At 40.6% G+C, this 18,383-nt stretch overlaps 1 protein-coding gene across 8 annotated transcripts in view; it reads right to left on the bottom strand.

Moving 5' to 3' along the window:
* Window positions 1-18,383, bottom strand: part of PLCH2 (phospholipase C eta 2) — a 69,835-nt gene that overhangs the window by 13,625 nt on the left and 37,827 nt on the right. For all 8 annotated transcript variants that reach the window (XM_057417868.1, XM_057417859.1, XM_057417877.1 and 5 more), the window contains exons 5-19: window positions 15,996-16,166; window positions 13,847-13,940; window positions 10,286-10,489; window positions 9,811-9,931; window positions 7,928-8,099; window positions 7,570-7,677; window positions 6,546-6,701; window positions 4,608-4,700; window positions 4,279-4,379; window positions 3,382-3,479; window positions 2,870-3,052; window positions 2,313-2,420; window positions 2,006-2,130; window positions 1,095-1,179; window positions 425-571 (exon numbers count right to left, since the gene is read on the bottom strand). In XM_057417868.1, the coding sequence (XP_057273851.1) occupies window positions 425-571; window positions 1,095-1,179; window positions 2,006-2,130; window positions 2,313-2,420; window positions 2,870-3,052; window positions 3,382-3,479; window positions 4,279-4,379; window positions 4,608-4,700; window positions 6,546-6,701; window positions 7,570-7,677; window positions 7,928-8,099; window positions 9,811-9,931; window positions 10,286-10,489; window positions 13,847-13,940; window positions 15,996-16,166 (1,966 nt within the window). The remainder of the gene's footprint in view (window positions 1-424; window positions 572-1,094; window positions 1,180-2,005; window positions 2,131-2,312; window positions 2,421-2,869; window positions 3,053-3,381; window positions 3,480-4,278; window positions 4,380-4,607; window positions 4,701-6,545; window positions 6,702-7,569; window positions 7,678-7,927; window positions 8,100-9,810; window positions 9,932-10,285; window positions 10,490-13,846; window positions 13,941-15,995; window positions 16,167-18,383) is intronic.

Raw genomic sequence — 18,383 nt, 5'->3', positions numbered from 1 at the left:
GCAGAAAATGGCTTTTAATAACCTGGATCCCATCATTAGAATGGGTAACTAGTAGCTCTATGTTAAAATATTACTGATTGTAATAAGGCCAATCAAGCTCCAGTGACTCTCAAAACACTCGTGTACAGAAAATGGAGGCAAAAAGCAGTATGAGGCAACAGTGGTAAAGATTCTCTATGATAGTCTTCCAAATGCACAAGATTCAGCCATCCTGCATAACGATCTTACCCATTTTTTGTAAACCTAGTCCTGTAGAGCTGATTTAGTCTTGAGCATTACCTAAGTCAGGATTGAGGCAAGGGAGAGAACTCAGGGTCCAAACTCCCAGTCTCTTGTTCAAACCAGAAATTCCCACAGCACACATGAACCCTGCATTTTGCAGCTTCAGTTATCACAGAAGAGGATTTCAGCACTCCGGTCTTACCTGGCATCATGCTGCTGAAAGCTATTGTCCTCTGGCCAATGAAATCACGCCCAATTGGATCATGATCCCATACGAGGAACCGAATCAGTGCGATCTCTGGCATGTGCACTGTGAACACCAGCGTTTCCTCCCACATGGGGTTAAAACCTTGGAATGAAGGAGTCAGCTTTTAGACATTCCTTTCACAAGTTGCAAGAAGAAACAAGGCTGCCTACATAAGGAATGCCTAAACTGCAATGCCACTCTGGTTTTCCTAATAGTGTGATCATTGTTCTTGGAAAATCCAGTACTCCCACTGACTTCAGATGGAGACACAACAGCACAAGAATTTGCAAGAAATAGTTGGATCTGACTTACATTTGGCCATGCTTTCAGCAGGTGTTTGGACAAGCTGCTTGCTTTTGACCACAGCAAACTCTAAACACCCTTCTCATACACAATGAGAAGTCAGACAAACGCTGTGTTTCACACCAAGACCTTCACAACATTATACCAACTCAGTAGAACAATTCAAGACCCAAGTCTGATGAACATCAAGAATGCTCAAATCAATTTTTCAGTGCTTTGTCATAATAGGTACCAAATTTCATCTATTCATATCTCTATGAACAAAACTTGCCTGAAAGAGGATGTTTCAGCCATAAGAAAACAAAGCCCCACATAATCTTACCATTATCATCAACTACTCTAGTTTGTTCTTTGAAGCAGTCGACAGGTAAACCTATGACTTCAACTTCCACAAACGGATCAATGATCTGGAAAACAGAAAGTAGCAAATACTGAAAAGAAAGAGTGACGAAGCTGAAATTCCAGCCCGTGGATTTTACAGTGTGGGCATTGTACGTTATTGTCTTAATAATTATTGGTCCTGAGCCTTTCTGTAAAGTATTATTATGCTGATGAGAGATCTGTGGCTAAATCATGTAAAGCATAATTTGGAATCATCATATTGTATGCATTTGTGATCATTTTTCTGTTCTATTCTATGGATCATTTCTGTGTTCTTTCTGTACAGAAAGAGTAAAAAGAAGATGATTGCAACATTCACATAAGAATCGGGCTTGTAAGAACTTGCTTGAGAGGTTTGATTCTAATTGCAAAAGGCTAAAAGGGAATTTTAACTCTGGCAGAACTTCATCCTAGCATTCACTAAAGACTATTCTTCGATAAAGTCATGTGGGTGACATCGTGACACCAACAAACGGCACAAGAAATGAAGAAGAAAGCCTCTAAAAAGTTTCCAAGGGGTGACACATCTGGCTGTATTGGCAAGGGTGTTCTGGAGGAAGGAGGAAATTTAGAATACTATGGTGAGTAGAAGTTCACTATGATGAGCTTAGTGCCCCCTTTTTGCTCCTGCTGGAGGCACTGTATTGACAACTGGAGGAAAAGCATCACATCATGTGATACTTAGAAGTGAAGAAAACCACCTAAAGATCCAGGATATTAATGACCTGATTTAGTCATAGACTATGTCTCCTGACAGACTAACTGCAGGAAGTTAAATCCTCATCTTTAGCCCAGCCAATATGGAAATAAACCTTCTCCAACATGCAAGCACAATCACAGACTGTGCCATACCTCTCCTCTGTCTCCCAGCATAGAATCACGTGGTTTGGGGAGCTGTTGACCACTGATAATTCTTAGAACTAGCTGTTTCTTCAATTGACCAGGCAGCGGGTCTTCAGAATTTGGATTAAACACACCTGTAAGAAGAAGTCACATAATGTGAAAGAAGTGCAACCTGGGGCACATCTTCAGCTGTAGATACCTTATGGTCTGCTTGCTTTGAGTATCAGAAATGCATTTTTAAACAAACTGTAGTAAGGATCCACACCCTCTCTTCTCATGCAATAAGTGATCCACTCATTTTGCTCATTTTTCTTACCTTGACACATGCAGCTTGGTTTGAGGACATAGCCACAATTCCCATTGGCACTAAATTTGGCCCGGTTCAGTTGCAGCATTCTCCCCTCTGACTGGTAGTTTAGTGCAACTAGTTAAAAAAAAACAACACAAAACCTGGTGATATTACTTACTGAGTACATTAACATCGTTCTATTTTGTAGAACCAAGTTAAAGGACGGACACCTAGACACACTTCCACATTTGACTTCTTGGCTGCAAAACCTCAAGTATTTTAGGAAAAAGAATTCTTCTATATATCACAGCTTCAGGGAGAGCAGCTCTCCAAAAGAGCCTGAACTCTGAAGTCCTCTTGCATTTCAGAAGTTCATTTATTTCCATTTATCAGACAACTACTTGCATGTAAGACACATGTTTGAGGCTATCTGTCTAGGTAATAACATGGTAACAAGGAGAACTCAATTATCAATAAAGTTGGATGAGCAGAGAACTCAGTGTTCTATGGGGTGATTCCAGAGCTCCTACTAAAACATCCCTCCCAAAATATATCAGAAATAAACAGGTTTTCTTTCTTCTCACCAAGTTGGCAGCCAGCATTCCAGAATGGCTGGGGATTGTAGTTGCTAGAGTCCACACGGTAAGAAGACGGGTAGATGCGGGACAACTGATGCTGGTTGAAACGCAGATACTGTGCTGGCTTTTGCTGCAGTATCTGGTGGGCTTTTGTTTCACTGAAAGATGAAACCTGCCAGCTGGAAGAGACTACAAAGAAAAGATTAGAGGTAATCTCCTTATTATTTAGATAAAGCATTCAAGCCTACAAAGCACCAGTTCCTTAAAAGTATCAAGCATCATTTGAATAGAACCCACCCAGAAAGAACTACACTTTTCTAATATTACAGCAAAATCAGTTCTTACTGGAGGAGTTATGGCTGGGAATGAAGCTGGATACAGAGAATGACCTGAATCTTCGTTAAAATGTTTTAAAAAGTGATCCAAGATTTTTGGGATACAAGAAGAGAGGTAGGAACAGAAACCTTTCCTTTTCTTTGTATAACAATTATTTTCAGCAGACTTTCAGCTCAACCTACTTTCAGTTTCAACATCGTGGATGCCAACAGACTTTGTGTATTTCACCAGGTCAGAGAGTGCCCTGGACAACTTCATTGTTTTCTTCTGTCGGTTTACCCTAGAAAGATAAAACAAATTAATTTCCCATTAATTAAGGAGTAAATTTTATCTTTCCTATTTAAAAATCAGTCAGGATAAAGATATACAAGAAGGTGGGAGACACTACTCAAATCTGGTGGGGATTACTCTCAGTTGTTTTGACCAAAAGGTGGAATAGCTATTCACATATATATTTACTTGTCAAGTGCTAACAAAGAAACTTTTTAAATCCCAAAGAAACAATATGAAACTCATGCTCTGCTCCTCATTTGCTTCAGGTTTTCACTAACAGCATATCTACTAACCTCCCAAAGAAAACTCCAAAGTATCCTAGAGTACTGCTTGATCTAATTTCATACTTTTGAAGCCTGAAGCTTAAGCAACCATTCTGCAAAGGATCTTTGATGTCAGGGTTTTGAAGAGGCAATTTCAAAAGAAAAACCAAAACAATCACCTGAATGTTGGTGCAACTTCATTTAGCAAATTCTAAAACAACTAAAAACATCAGCTGGGGACCAGATACTCCTCAAATCCGCCTTAATGGATGCACTGGGCCACCAGCCAAGTGGCATGTATGTCAGCTGGATGACATGGTAAGAGCTCAAAACATAAACAAGGTCCAATGTACTTTGTTAATTAGTCTGAATGGCAACAGCAGTTCATTCTGATGATCTAGTGGCAGCCACCTTTATACCAGATTCCCGTCATGTGCCTGCAGCCTTCAGCAATCTGCTTCTAGGCACAATATCTATTTAGTGGGTAAAATTATGTAGTTACCTTCTTTAGAAACAAAATTGTCAAATCACTTGTTAACAAACCTGCTGTAATGTACGGAGCTCCTGGCTACAGTTCCTTGAGAATCCGAATCATCTTCCCCCTCTTCCAGACTTGCTGCCTTTTTCAATTTGCTTCCTTTTTTCTGTGCCACAAGGAAATAAAACCATCATGTCGCAACTGTCTGAAGAATCTGCTATGCAGTGTTATAACCAGAGGCAGTTATCCAGCCTCTCTATTTAAGTGAACAGTCTGATAGCAAACCTCTGCCAGACAATGCAATTACAATGCTGTTCTCCACCCATGTGTGCAAAGAAAAAACCTATCCAAGAATATAACATTTAGTGCAGACCAAAAGTACCAAGCGTCTCACCTTGCGCTTGGAAAAGCTGCCCATCAATGACCTGCCGTGCCTCTTACTGGTGCTGAAATCTTCCCCAGATTCCACATCATCCTCAAGTTTAGTCTAAAGCAATCAAACAGAAAGAATAGCATAGCAGGACAAAGAGAGTGCCAGACAGCATATCTGAACAACAGAACTGGACCAGGCTGATGCAGCCTTTAGTTTTGAACACAAGCTGAGTACAGGACTTCATACCCCAGCAATAACTGCCATCATTTTCATCCATGGGAACTTCCAGAGCAGACAGAAATCACACAAATACCTAATCCCAACTTCATTTTCATCCAGGCAGAGCCTGAATGCCCCCATACCACGTACAACCACTGACCCCCAACTGGTTTGTAGCTTAACATTTGGAAAGCATAGTTTAACAGGACTTACTGCTGGCAATTACAGTTCCGGTAGGATACTCCATGGTAAGAAAGAAGAAATATTCTCGTAATCCCTAAAAATGTATATACATCCTTGGTGCCTCTAGTTTTAATACGACCTTGCAGTTTCATTGCTTTCTAGACTAATACAACACAGACTGTTCTGGTTAACACCTACACAAAAGGATTCTTGAAGAGCATCTTACAAGAATAACCACCTCATGTGAATCAATAGGCTTGAAAGTAGCTACAGAACTCATGCCATAGAAAGTTTTGGGAGGCTGGTTTCAGTTCTCATCTAGTTTTAAACCCTAGTTAGTACCTCTGCTTATTATTGACAGATCTCCAAGAGTTTTCATTTGCATGCAACATTCTTCCTAAGCTTTTTGGGGCTTATTACAAATTCTAAGACAAAGCCTCAAGTTCTTGAAGTGGAGCTGTGGGCTGAGCACATTTTTATAAATAAGCATTAGTGTAAAATTAAAATGCAAATGTAGATGCGCAGAACATAGAGAACGGAGGGGGGAAAGCCCAACTTTCCTGTGCACTTTGTGTAATGGAAAATAAACTTCTTCCTGTTAAGAAGTCATTTCATGTGCACATTTCATGCTCCAAATGCTGTGTGAGCAAGAAAAAAAGCTTTGTGTATCTGACAGTGATGTTCACCTGGCATCAGCAGTAACAGAATGAATTCAGCTGTGAATCCCAAGTCAGCAGTATAGGATTTATTTAGTAAGCTAATAAAACACAACAAATGGAAATGCTAAACACCTCTTTCTCTCAAGTCACTGCTGAAAGTTACTGCAGTTTGGATTTCAGTTTGTATCTTGAACGACTGCTGTATTTCATTATTCACCTGCAACAACAGAGTACCCCTTTGCATCAAGTGTGAATCATAAAACCAGATAAAATTAAAATCTCATGATCAGCAAATGAAAAAGAAGCTTCCACTATGTGGACATAAGTGTAAAAAGTATTCTTCCTTATCTCATAGCTTCTGTAAGCAACACAAGGCGTTAATAAGATGTCAGGACAAAACAGTACAGAAAATATTAAAGAAGGGAACGTGTTTTCTCACATATTGAAATAGCCAAATAAGCTATGGTCAGAGCAGCCATCCAGGAATGAAAACGTAGCTTCAAAATCCCAGGGCTGCCTAAGTCTGACTGGGGACACGGACCTGGGTCTCCCACATCCCTGGAAAACATTTTGGACATCTGGTCATGTTGTATTATCCGCGTTAACCTAGAGGGGTCCTAATGGCAAACAGACTCCACAAAAATCATTGTGGGACTCACACTATCATGCATTCAGGGAAATGCTGAGCATTCTTTAGTTTCATTAGTTCTAGTTAGAGCTGCAGATAGGCAAACTGAGCTATCTTTACCAGGGAGTCCCAAAACAGATTTAAAGCCCAACTGCAGACATCCACCTATGAAAGAACAAGCATTATTGTTATGAAACAATAACACGATGTAGCTACAGAGACAAACAGAACAACAATCAGGTCCACTGAAGTACAATAAAAAATGTTCACCTTCTTACTGTCTGATTTTAGGCCAGTCTTTCCTGATGGTAGAGTGGCAACTGTAAAATTGTTTGGATCTTCACAGTCACGGATTTTGGATTCTTTTATCAGTGAGTCAAGCTTTTTCTTTGCTATATTCTCCACTCTTTTCCTGTTAGTAGATGCCTATAAACAAAACAGAATCATGAAATCAAGTAGTGATGAAGAAAGTCTTAGCAATTCCAGCCAGGATTAATGCAAGCTAAAATGTTGCATGCAAGAAAAAAAAAAGAGAATAAAAAAAGAGGTTCTTCATGTGCATAATGTGAAGCAGGTACCTGCAGGTTGGTATTAGACTTAATGTAAGGTATGGAAGCATAGGAGACCCTGAAGCAGGTGTTAAATCTAAACAGATTATCTGAAGTGATGAGAGAGTAAGACTAATTAATACAGTTCTAATTTAATATTTTAAAAACCCCAAATTAGTTTTCCCCTTTGGTAGACTTATTCACAAAGAAGTTTCTTTTTCAGTTTTAGATGAAAATCCATAACACAAAATGAGGGAAGGCCCTAAGGACTGAAAAAGCAATCTTGTTTCAAGGCAATCTGGTTCATGCTATTAAATGGTTTTGCTGTGCATTTTATCTTGTTTCTGTGAGATGCAATGTCACTTGCCAAAAGATTAAAGTGACAAAATATTTAACCTGTTAAAAGGATGAAAAAGAAGGCAATTTCAGATGGAGGCAAGCAGAGTTTAACATGTTCTCCTTCTTATCATCTCCTTGCAGTGAAAATCAATTAAACCCAGCATTCAGCAAGCCAAAGGGGTGCTCTGCAACAATGACCATAATTTGGCGTAAGCAGAACTTTTTCCTTTCTTTTTTTTGCATTTGAGGGGAAGAAGAACCCCATGAAGGTTTAGAACCTAAAAGACTTGGCAATGAATCCCAAGGATTAGACCACATCCACATTCTAAAGAGCTCATACAAGGTTTCTTCTCACTGGGATGGGAAAACCTGACTTATATTTACATTCAAATGGTTACTTAACTTACATCTCCATTCATTAGTTTACAGTCATCATCAATCTCATCAGCACTGTCCTCATCAGAAACTTCACCCTCCTCTGCATCATCACTGATGTTGGATGGAAGTTTCTTCCCCTACAAGATAGTGATTACACAGGCAGGTTAGCGTGCAGCTCTTGCTAGCACACAAGAAAAGAAAAAGTATTGCAAGCATGTAACCAGGCTCTTATTGATTGAGAAAGCATTTGTTCAGGACCTTAAGCACCAGGTCCTTAAAGACTGCTTTTTGTAAACTGATTTATGTTAGGGTATAAGCAAAAAGCAAGCAGAAACCATAATCATCACAAAGAAAAAGAGGGATGGAACAAATGAAGCAGGTTTTTACCTTAACCAGTATCTTTCCTTTAAGACTTGCTGGTGAAGGGAGAGTGGTAGAATCATCATTATGCACAGAAGACAGATCCAGTTTGTCTCCCAGGATTTCTGTAAGATACTGAGCCATCTTCTTCTGCTGAATGACACTGCAATGGTTCTCAATTGACAAAATAACAGGGTACCTGGCAGAGACATAAGCAAGTATCATCAACTGCAAATTTAGCTTTTATAGCATTAAGATGATAAGGGTTATTTCTCTCCGAGCCATTTCTGTAACCGGCATCACCACCAATTATGCCATTCATGAGGAAAACTTGAACAGCCAGTGCCTTCAACTCTCCTTCACAATCCATGCTTCAGCCCTTCTGTACTCTCACAGGTAAAAGTAAATAAAGGCTCCAAGGACTGAACCCAAAGGGGCTTTGTCTTTACCTTCCCACTTCCAACAACCAAGTGATAAACCTTCTGTTAGCTCTTGCCCGGAAACTTCTCTAGCTGGCAACAGAGCATTGCCATACAAACAAGGCTGCAATAAAGCCTCTTCTAAAAGACAGGAAGTATTATTTCTAGGTCTAGTTTTATCATTGCCATTTATTATTGATTTTCCAAGCCTGAGGCTAAAAAGTAACAATGCCTGGTTGTTTGAAAGGCATCAAGACAGGAATTGTTGAACATCCAGTGCGGTTGGTGTCATATAAAAGCACACTGAAGATGGATTGCTGTTTAGAGATGATGTACTTCTAGGATGAGCACAAAAGTCAGCATACAGTGCATTTTGTAGGGCTGAATTATAAGGGATTCATTAACTAAAAACTGATTATGAATAAAAGATGGCTGTCCTGACATCTGCCTCCCGTTAGCTCCTCATCAGGAAGAAAGAGGCTTCCAAGACAGACAATGCCTGCAGGACACAACTTCCCAGCTGATGACTATGCTTGAATTCCTAGCTCTGCCTGAAGACAGCTCCTAAGCTGTCTCTCCCAGCCTAGCCTGGAAACGCAAACATCTGCAGGTCTCGTGTATATTTCATTCAGTACTAAACTCTGACTGAGCATCAATACCCATAAGGAAAAATCCCCACCACAAATAGTTAAGTTGCAACATCTTCCCATTGGACCTTTCTGTAAAGCTTTTCTGAACTGCAACAATTCCAGAAGTTCACGTATTCTGCTGGCCAGCTTTCCTGCCCTTTATTTGCCATCTCTTCAGGCAAACTCCAAAGATTTCAGGCTCACGGGAAATTTACCCAGGGTGAAATTTCAGAGCAAGCTCAGCTTTATTAATGAAGACAGATGGGCTGCTCTGGGGAAGCTTTTACACACATAAATTCATTTATCTTGAAAAAAACAGAACTAACTGGTTTGACACCCCTATTTTGACTCTGAGGAGGAGGAGGACAGTACTGCCAAGGTACATGAAGCTTCCCACTGCATAATTCTCTGATTTCTTGAGCAATATACAGGTAGGGAAAATAACCTATTTCTGTTGAACAGTCAGCTTTCTCCACAGCTGGGCTCCTGTCCCTTTGCTCTCTGACTTACTCCCTGTCCCTGAAGCAACCTAATGTAACCGTGGCATCACTCGAGTGCACATGAAGAGAGAGATGTGGTTAAACTGTCAGCCTTTCACTACATCATTCACTGTCAAAACATGTTGATCCTCGGGTCTACAAATGGGATAAAGACAGCCCTACATCTATGTACAGAATGTCCCTACTCAGACAGTTGTGCCTTGGTTACTCCTTTCTGAAGGCTTTCTCCCCACAATAAAGTACTCAGAATTCTGGCATATGCAGGAACAGGTCAGATTTTCACCATCTGCCTTTAGGAGGATGCCAGGGAACACTCCAGTTCACAGTCCTCAGACTCTCAAGTTGGCACACTGTATACATACTCATTCTTGATAAAGGCATATTTGTTGATAGTTTCAATCACATCTTTGAAGAGAATTTTGGAAGTCAAAGTGTATCCATGGTGGACAATTGGTTCACCGTCTGGCCCGTCCCAGCAGTCAACTGTAGAACAGAAACAATGACACCCATCAGACACTTTCTTTACTTTCCTGATCAGAAATATCTGCTCTCCTCTCGTGTAGCAGGAATTCTGCTGTATTTACCAGTTTGGTTGTCATACACTTGGCTAGAAAGTACAGACACCAAGAGAGTCTCCTGAACGTTAGTACTCAGTCTACAAAATATGCCACGATCAAGAAAATTTGTCAATTATATGGCAAGATCATTCTGTTATTCCACTTTACTTGGCTTTTTCTTCTACCCAATTACCACATCTTCTGCAGAAGTCGTGAGTCTTCCTTTACAGAGGAGAGACAAAACTATGGAGGCTACTACTACTTCCTTTTTGATGCTTACCTTCTACGCACCGACAGCCAGACTGCAGCACCCATGCATACATGTCCACCCTAGACTGGGACATCAGCTGATCTCCCATGAGGTAGGTATTATGTGAAGAGGTAATGAAATAGTGACTCAATGGATAACTCATGTCCTGATTCACGTGGTAGTGTTCTGGGTTGAATATGTCCCCTGATGGACTCCGCATGTAATTGGTGAAACCTGTAAACAAACAATACCATAAATAATACGGTTTTGTCCTTTTTGTTGCTATGGCCTTCCTGAAAGCAGCCAAAAAATGCATCCTACATTCACCGACACAGTCATGAACATGTAAGATAAATAAATAAAACATCCCCACTGTCACAACAACCAACAGCAATTATTGCTTTCAAGAAATTTTAGTTGCTTTGTACCTTTTCCTCCTCTGCCTTCTCCGAAATAAATATATCTACTTAATCCAAACCTGACATTTGAGGCTTATAATTTTTGTCAAAAGACTCTGCTGGGATATTAAGTCGCATGGTATATAAAAGCCTCCAGAGAGCTGCAGTCATATCCTGCCATTGCTCCTCAGTGAAATGAGTTGGAAGATACATGGTGTTGCACTACCTAGAGACAGTTTCTAGTGGCACAACACAGTTTGAAGCAAGGGAGATGCTTTCCTCTCCTCTATTTCTCCTGAAAATACCAGAAGAATGTCAACACACACAGGCTTGTGCAAGCAACAGTCTCTACTGCTGATATGACACCACATGCACAAACATGTACATGGATGGGAGAGATCTGCAGTGCTGCATCCCTGCCACTTTGTGAGGCTGAGGTTCACTCCAGACTTACATCAAAATATCAATTCTCTGTAGTACTTGGGTGATGTGACCAGAAGAATTTATTTGCTGAAGTAGTGGGATGCAGACAACATCCCCTGCACTTGTGTATTGCAATCATTGCCCTTGTTCGGAAGGAAAGTGTTAGCAAGTAATGGTTTTTATCTTTGTATGAAATTGCTGCTCTCTCAGGTCACCAGCACACATTTGTGCACGTATTCACAGACACCTTCACAAGACAAACATCAAAAACTGTACCTTCCATTTCAAGTCTCCCTAAAATCCTTTTAACTTGCCACCAATGAAAGACTACGGTTTCCACCCAGCTCCTGGCTGGAACAGCTACTGACAGTGATGATGCCTTATTCAAAAGGTCTTTGCTTCAAGACTTCTAATTCTCCTGACATTTCACTCATTATTCCATAAATAACACAGTGCCTTTATAAAAATTCTGCCAAACTTCTAAAGGTCTTAACGCCCTTTCTGTGACTGTGACAGACTGGTGCTTTGTTTCACTAAAGGCAAAAGAACGCCAGTCCTCAAAATCAGTCTGGTCTACAGAGCAAAGGGAAACTGAGCTTCAATAGAGTCTAAGATAAAATGTCCTTTATGATGGTTCTTATAGGCTTTATATTTCATGGTGATGAAAGTTTTATTAAAGGAAAAGAGATGATAAATACAAAGAGCAGCCAAAACTTTTTTAATGGTATTTGAGTCTCTGGAGGCACATATCAACTAGCAAACCTGTTATATAGCTAGAATAGGAACAAAAGAGTAACCAAGTCAGAGCAGATACCATGAAAAATGGACAGGGCACAGTGTGTAGCAGCAAACATATGGCTGATCACTCTTGGCAAATCAGTCATTTCATCTCACTACAAACCATCAGCTACTACAAGACTAACTCCACACAGCACTGTTAATGCCCCTGAAACAACACCAGTGTTTGCTTTAAGCATTTGTGAAGTTATAATACCAAAATTGATATTTGAGTTCACAGTAACTGGATCTATCAGCCTTTGGATGAAGAAACATGAGTGAATCAAGACATTCTTGGCAGTGTTAACTGTAGATCTCTGGTATTCCCCCACTCAGGAAAAGCACGCAAACATAGTGGTCTGTTCTGATCAACAGAGGAAGGTAAGAGGGGTTTTGCAGGACTATGTTGAGTGAATTGGCACAGGCCAGTCCAAGGTGCTCCATGACAAAAGCCATCACAGCTGAGGAAGCAAGGCAATACAGACACATGAATGGGTATGAACAGGTCAAGAACACTGTTCTATTACTTTACTACTAGTGAAGTGCTGCCATGTGTGGCCAGGATGCTCCTGTCTGGTCTCTACCCATGTAAGGAATAAACACAGAGCTTCAGTTTCCATAGCTGCTGTATCTCAGCCTCCCCAGGTAACACTTGATTTAGAATACCAGAGGGATCTAAAGTCAGCTCCCCAGTCACTTCTGTTCAGATGTTGTTATCATACACTGCATTAGTTGAGCTCTTGACTAGGTATGTTCTGCTCTGTTGCACTTCCAGCAAGACACTGAAGTGGTTAAAGTCCCCCATACAAGGAGCAGAGCCTGTTAATGGGAAGCTTTTTCCAGCTCTTTCAAAACAACCTCATCTCCTACCTCCTCCTGACCAAGAGACCTGTAACTGACACCCAGCAGAATGTCACCCATTAGAGAGCCGGGCTGCTCTCTAATCCTAACTCGTAAACTCTCCATTGTTTAACCACCCATTCTTAGATCAGGCTAGTTTTTAAAAGGTTTTCTTTCCAGTATGGAAAGCTACAGCTGTTTGAAGCCTAGCCTTGCTTTCCTAGCTATGAGGAAGGCAAGATAATGAACCTGACTATTCATTATTTATGTGACTGCCACTGAGTGTAGAGCACCAGAAAATAAAAGCATGAATATGTCAACTGTCACACTCACTTGGCATTGGAATAAGCTTTAAAATAAATAGAAAATTTAGTCTGAAAGTAGAACAGACCTGAATCCATCCTAAACAACCCTCACTGCATGACATTTCTTACACTCTTACACAATGTAAGAGAAACTATCCACTTCCTTATGCAGTAAACCAAACTGAACTTATATTTTGCCACCTTTCTCTGTGACCACACACTCACAGAAATGGATAAGACAACTTTTGCACAGTATCTAATTCCTGAGGCATGTACTCTGCCCTTGGAGTCGATAAGATCTAGCAGACAGTTTGCTACTTGGGGGAAAGGATTTAGAATCAGTGCTCAGAATAACAGCTACCATCATTATGGCACAGCATCATTGAATTCAGAGTGAAGGCTCTAGCAGCAGAGGTCATGAAAGCATGCTTCAGGACAAATTTCATCTATCGTCTCACTTCACATGTTTATTCTGGATCAGATCACTCCTCTGATTAAAACTTAAAGGGTTTCCAAAAATACCTGCAGGAATGATGTAACTCAATTCTACTGTATTTTCCAAAAGCACAAACACAGACACATCTGGCTCCAGCTCACCTTTAATGACTGCTGTGCTGCTTCACAATATGTACCTTTAAAAACAAGACTTCCAAAGAGTAGCAATTTCCCTTTAGGTTCCTCAGCAAACAATAGGCACTTAACAAGGTACTGAACAGCATACTCTGTACAACCTGAATTCTATATATACAACAGAATTCTATGACTAAATACTCTGCAAATGGATGCAATATTCTCATAGGCATTGAACAGTTGCCTCTTCCCTACAAAAGCTATGCCTGCCCGCTTACCATCAATCCCCAGAGCTCCCTCCTTCTTGTTCTCCAGGCACGGTTCAAACTTGTTGATGATCTCCAGGCAGTGCTCTTTAGTCACATTTGTCATCTGTAAAAGTAGCAAAAATGGTGTTAAGTGGTAATCACAGCTTCGCTGGGCTCTTGTCTCTGTATACAGTTCAGCAGCTGACCAGATTACACACAGTGGTAGTAGGGATTTCCAGTTACCCAGTGTGATTCTCACTCCTGTCAATCAGTGTCAGGTCAGATAAGAACTAGTCTGCTCTGGGGAATGTTTCTGCCCTATTGGCAGCTGCCTGATCTCGGCCAATACAGAGTTCTGCTTTGTAGGTCAAAGCTGGTTAGAGTGTAATTAGGCACCCAGAGCATCCAAACAGAATGAGCTTTGTCCCAAACCAATGGGATTTCTTCTCTTGTAGGATTAAAGGATTAGTTTGCATTATCAAGGGCGTTTTACTTTGAAATAAACAAGAAAACGGCTCATCTCTATGCAGCAGACAGAAAAATCAGTTAGTGGCAGGGTAACAGAGAATCAGAAAGCTCTATGAGGAAATCTGCTAACTTCAATGTTATTTTGCATTCTCAACTGAAAATGACAGAGCACAAAGGGAAATATATGTTTCCAAGTGCTGTCATTTATTAAGAAAGGGCCATTTATAATAAGCTGTAGCATTTTTTGCCTTGCAAGTTTTCCATAGTTCAGTTTTAACACTATTATTTAATATTCCTCTTTACTGTAGATTTATCCTATAATTATTATTCCTGCTATTATTTAATATTCCTATCCTCAGTGGTCCAGCAAATCTTTTCCATTAAATGCTGTACAGGACACATGAAAATACAGCCCTTGTCACCAGAGCGGATTGCCAATAAAGTGACCAAGTCAATGACTGTTTTGGAAACACAGAATCTTTGCCCAGGGGGGAATGAAACCACCAGCATCTCTGCAACCAGATCACTGCCTCTTCTGGGGGTCATTTAAAACCTAATAAATACGAGTGAAATAAATAAGAGGAAGAAAAAATCCTAACCCTGTCTTTGCCCATACGCTACTGGTTTGCTGGGTTCAGAAGTTAAAGCTCTGGCAACAGAAAGCTTTTCTCGTGGAGCTTCAAAGCACAGAATGAACATTTGTTTCCCATGTACATATGGTATGAGTAAGGGCAGCACTAGACAAGAGAGAGAAGCCCCACAGGCCTGAGTTGTCCACGTCAGTGATTAGCTAATCCCAGTGTGGTGTGTTCGTTTTCCTCTCACCATCTGGAGGATCACTTGACCAATGAAATGGAAACACACCCCACTAATCTAATACCATAATTGCCAGAGAGGTGGCTTTTTATTCATTCATTTTTTGGACAATGTTTGAAACTGATGGAGATTCATGACTTAGAGACATGCAGTTACAAAAGAGGTCGCGGGAGGAAAAAGGCAAAGACGAGTCAATGCATTTGTTCCTGCACTGACTGCATCTTGCTGCCCTATCATTTTTTCTCTCTTCAGAGCCTTCCACAAGTTTCTAGATGAAAGATATTAGGATCATTCAGGGACCCCAGGAAGTCATTCAGCTCAAAATCCTGCCCCAGGCAGGGTCAATGATAAGGTCATATCAGTTACTTTACAGCAAAAACAGTATTTAAGACCCTCTCCAGCAACGGAGCTAAAGCACTATGAGACAAGGGAATATGTGCTACTACAGATACCCAGAAAACTGTCCCAGACATTAATAATCCTCCCAACAGCTCTTTAAAAATTAATCTTACACTTTACAAACTGAGGTAGTGTGACAAAGCAATTCAATGTCTTATCATGGACTGTGCAGTGAGTCAAAAGCAGAGCCAGAAACACTAGTACTGAATACTGGGAAAAGACAGATATGGATAGGATTGTCCTAAAATAACACATGAAAAAGAAAGAAACTGTAGAGACTATATTCAGTAGCACAACAAAAGAGCTTACAGAAAAGAAGAGGTAGTGAGAGCAAGCAGATTCAAGAAATAGTCAGGCCAGATGAAAATCAAGAGGCATCCAGCTGTCTATTTGTCATGTGCATGACAACAAAGCTCCCACCCTTTAGAAGGTGATGCATCCCCATGGGCAGCAGAACGGCATGAGGGCTGCAGTGCTTCTCCTGGCTTGGCCCTACCTTCTGTTCAGTCTCCAGAAAGCGTCTCAGGTCATCTGCATCTAGGTGGTCCTTGTGGTTACTGTAGGTGAGCATCAGCAGGTAGAGATCACGGCGCGTCGACATCATCTTATAGAAGGCGCAGAACTCATCGAAGCCCAGAGTGCCCTGGTTATCATCTGTGTCAGCCTCCTGCATTGCACAGCAATAAGGCAATGAGATCCCAGCAATAGCCAGAACAAACCTTAAATAAACAAACTCCTGCACGGGAATAAAGCAACATGGAAATTAAATGCAGGATAATAGCACCTGACCCAGCCACTTTCTGTATGACCTCCTAGAATAGAGTGATTTACCAGGCTGATGCTTTGCCATGTGAATGCTTTGCACAGCTTTCCCCTTTGAACCTCTTGAATGTATGCATTAGTGCACGAGCCAAGAAATAACTTTCATTGTTCCACTGGGAACTCTGCTTGAAAGATTTCTTCTACCTATGGCAACAAAGTAAGACAGCATAGAAAGAATGTGCATGCGCCTGGCAGAATTACCCACCCATGTTTTCTTGAAAAGATCATTACAACTCAAGTCATCTTGAAATTAATTTTATATCCAGGATTTGGGAGGCTAATAAGATCTGCAAGAATACTAATTTTGCAAGTAAAGAAATAATCATCAGTCAATGACACAATATCCTCTAGTATATCTACCCCTACAGTATGTATGTTTCTTGGTTTTTTACTTTTTGGGCTAGGTGTCCCAGCCTGTGACCTGAACCACTCTCAGCTGTATCAGCAGCGTTACTTAGTGCTACTGTGTTTGCACACAGTGGAGAAAGAATTTCTTCCCTGAAATCTTGTGATTGTCTGATCATGATAAGCTCTACTCAATGATATAACTACCTGGAGAAGAGATTATGAATTTACTGTGTTTCCAAAAAACCTGTTCCTAAAACCATGAAAAAAATGAATGAAAAACTCTGCCAGGGGGGAAGTATGAAAAAGGAAAACTGCACTGTTTCATGTAAAAAAGCTTATCCAGCACTCCCCACTTCGTTCTGAGTAAAAGAGTGGTCAGTTTATTGCTTTGCTCACCTTCACTGCGAACACATTTAAGCCCATTTAAGGCCACAACATTGAAAAATAAATAAATGAGACAAGCTTTTACCAAATCTTCATGGTTTTCACTGAATTTCCTTCACAAACTGTCATGCGCATGCACTGTATCGGTTGAGGAAAAACTCCCTTAACCATGGACAGCAGCAAGAACAGCCTTCACAAAGCACTTCTGATCTGGCAAGCTGACATCCATTCAGTTACTTGCCCAAGACCAAAGTACTGCCCCAACTCTGTAATGTATTGTAATGCACCCCCAGGGATTGTTAAAGCCTTACACAAACAGCCTCCTCTTCCCTTGTTCCAGGACTTGCTCCCTACTTGAATTAACAGTCAAGGAAACTTTCTTCGAGACCTACATCTAATCTACTCTATTATATCTTTAAATACTTGGTGTAGCTATTTCATTAACCAAGAGATTTGATTTTTAATTTCAAGGCTGTTTAATATTCTAAGCTATCAAATAGCAATTGTATTTTCAGTTGAGGTCAGCTCAGTTTCAATTATGGATTGCATGTGGAAAAAAGAAACCTATTCTTCTCTGTTAATGGCATTTCTAAAGCACCCCTATGTGTAACAATGGTTGTTGATTACAAGCAGTAAAACCAGAACACAGCATACAGTAACTGCAGGGTTTTTTCCCCAGGAAATACTTCCCCAGCCTCTTTTATCCAGTTCACATCAAACCTAACGGCTCATCCTGGAAAGAGTCACTTTAATCTACACATTTTAATGAGTTTTTAAATTCAGTTCTTCGGTGAATTACTGAGCATTCATAAGTTCAGTGTTTGCTGGTATGAAAGAAAAAGATAAAAAGAAGTGATGAGTGAACCCCTCAGATTTCTCTGGCTGTACATGCATGATTCCCAAAGGGGTTTGAGCCTGGAATCTGTCCCAGAACTGAATTACTGAGAATCCAGTGATTCCCAGGCATGACTTTGCAAAAACATGAAGCAGTGCTGAGATGTCCCTGACTCAGGATAGTGCAAAACTCAAGGCAGCTCCCTATGCTCAGAACTGTTGATTCAACTTGTGCTTAGGTTCTTCACACAACAGACTTTCGGGTTACAAAAGTACACACAACACATCTCCGTGGTTCAGCTGCCCAGTAAATTGGGTCAAGGTCAGCAGAATGCAATGGCATTCAAACAGCTGATAGCAGTGCAAAACCCATGACAGATACAGAAGTCTCCATGCTAGGTATTTTATAGGTGCCAGTTACTGAAGGATTCTAGATACTTAGATAATATTTACTAGAGAAAAGGTAATCAGAGGAGGAAATGTGACTGAGATTCAG

Source organism: Pezoporus wallicus, unplaced genomic scaffold, assembly GCF_028554395.1.
Source record: "Pezoporus wallicus isolate ANWC-B61680 ecotype Strahan unplaced genomic scaffold, APGP_CSIRO_Pwel_v1 contig_13766, whole genome shotgun sequence".
NCBI lineage: Eukaryota > Metazoa > Chordata > Aves > Psittaciformes > Psittacidae > Pezoporus > Pezoporus wallicus.
Note: the sequence above shows the minus strand (reverse complement) of the source record. Positions and strands in the feature narration are given on the sequence as shown.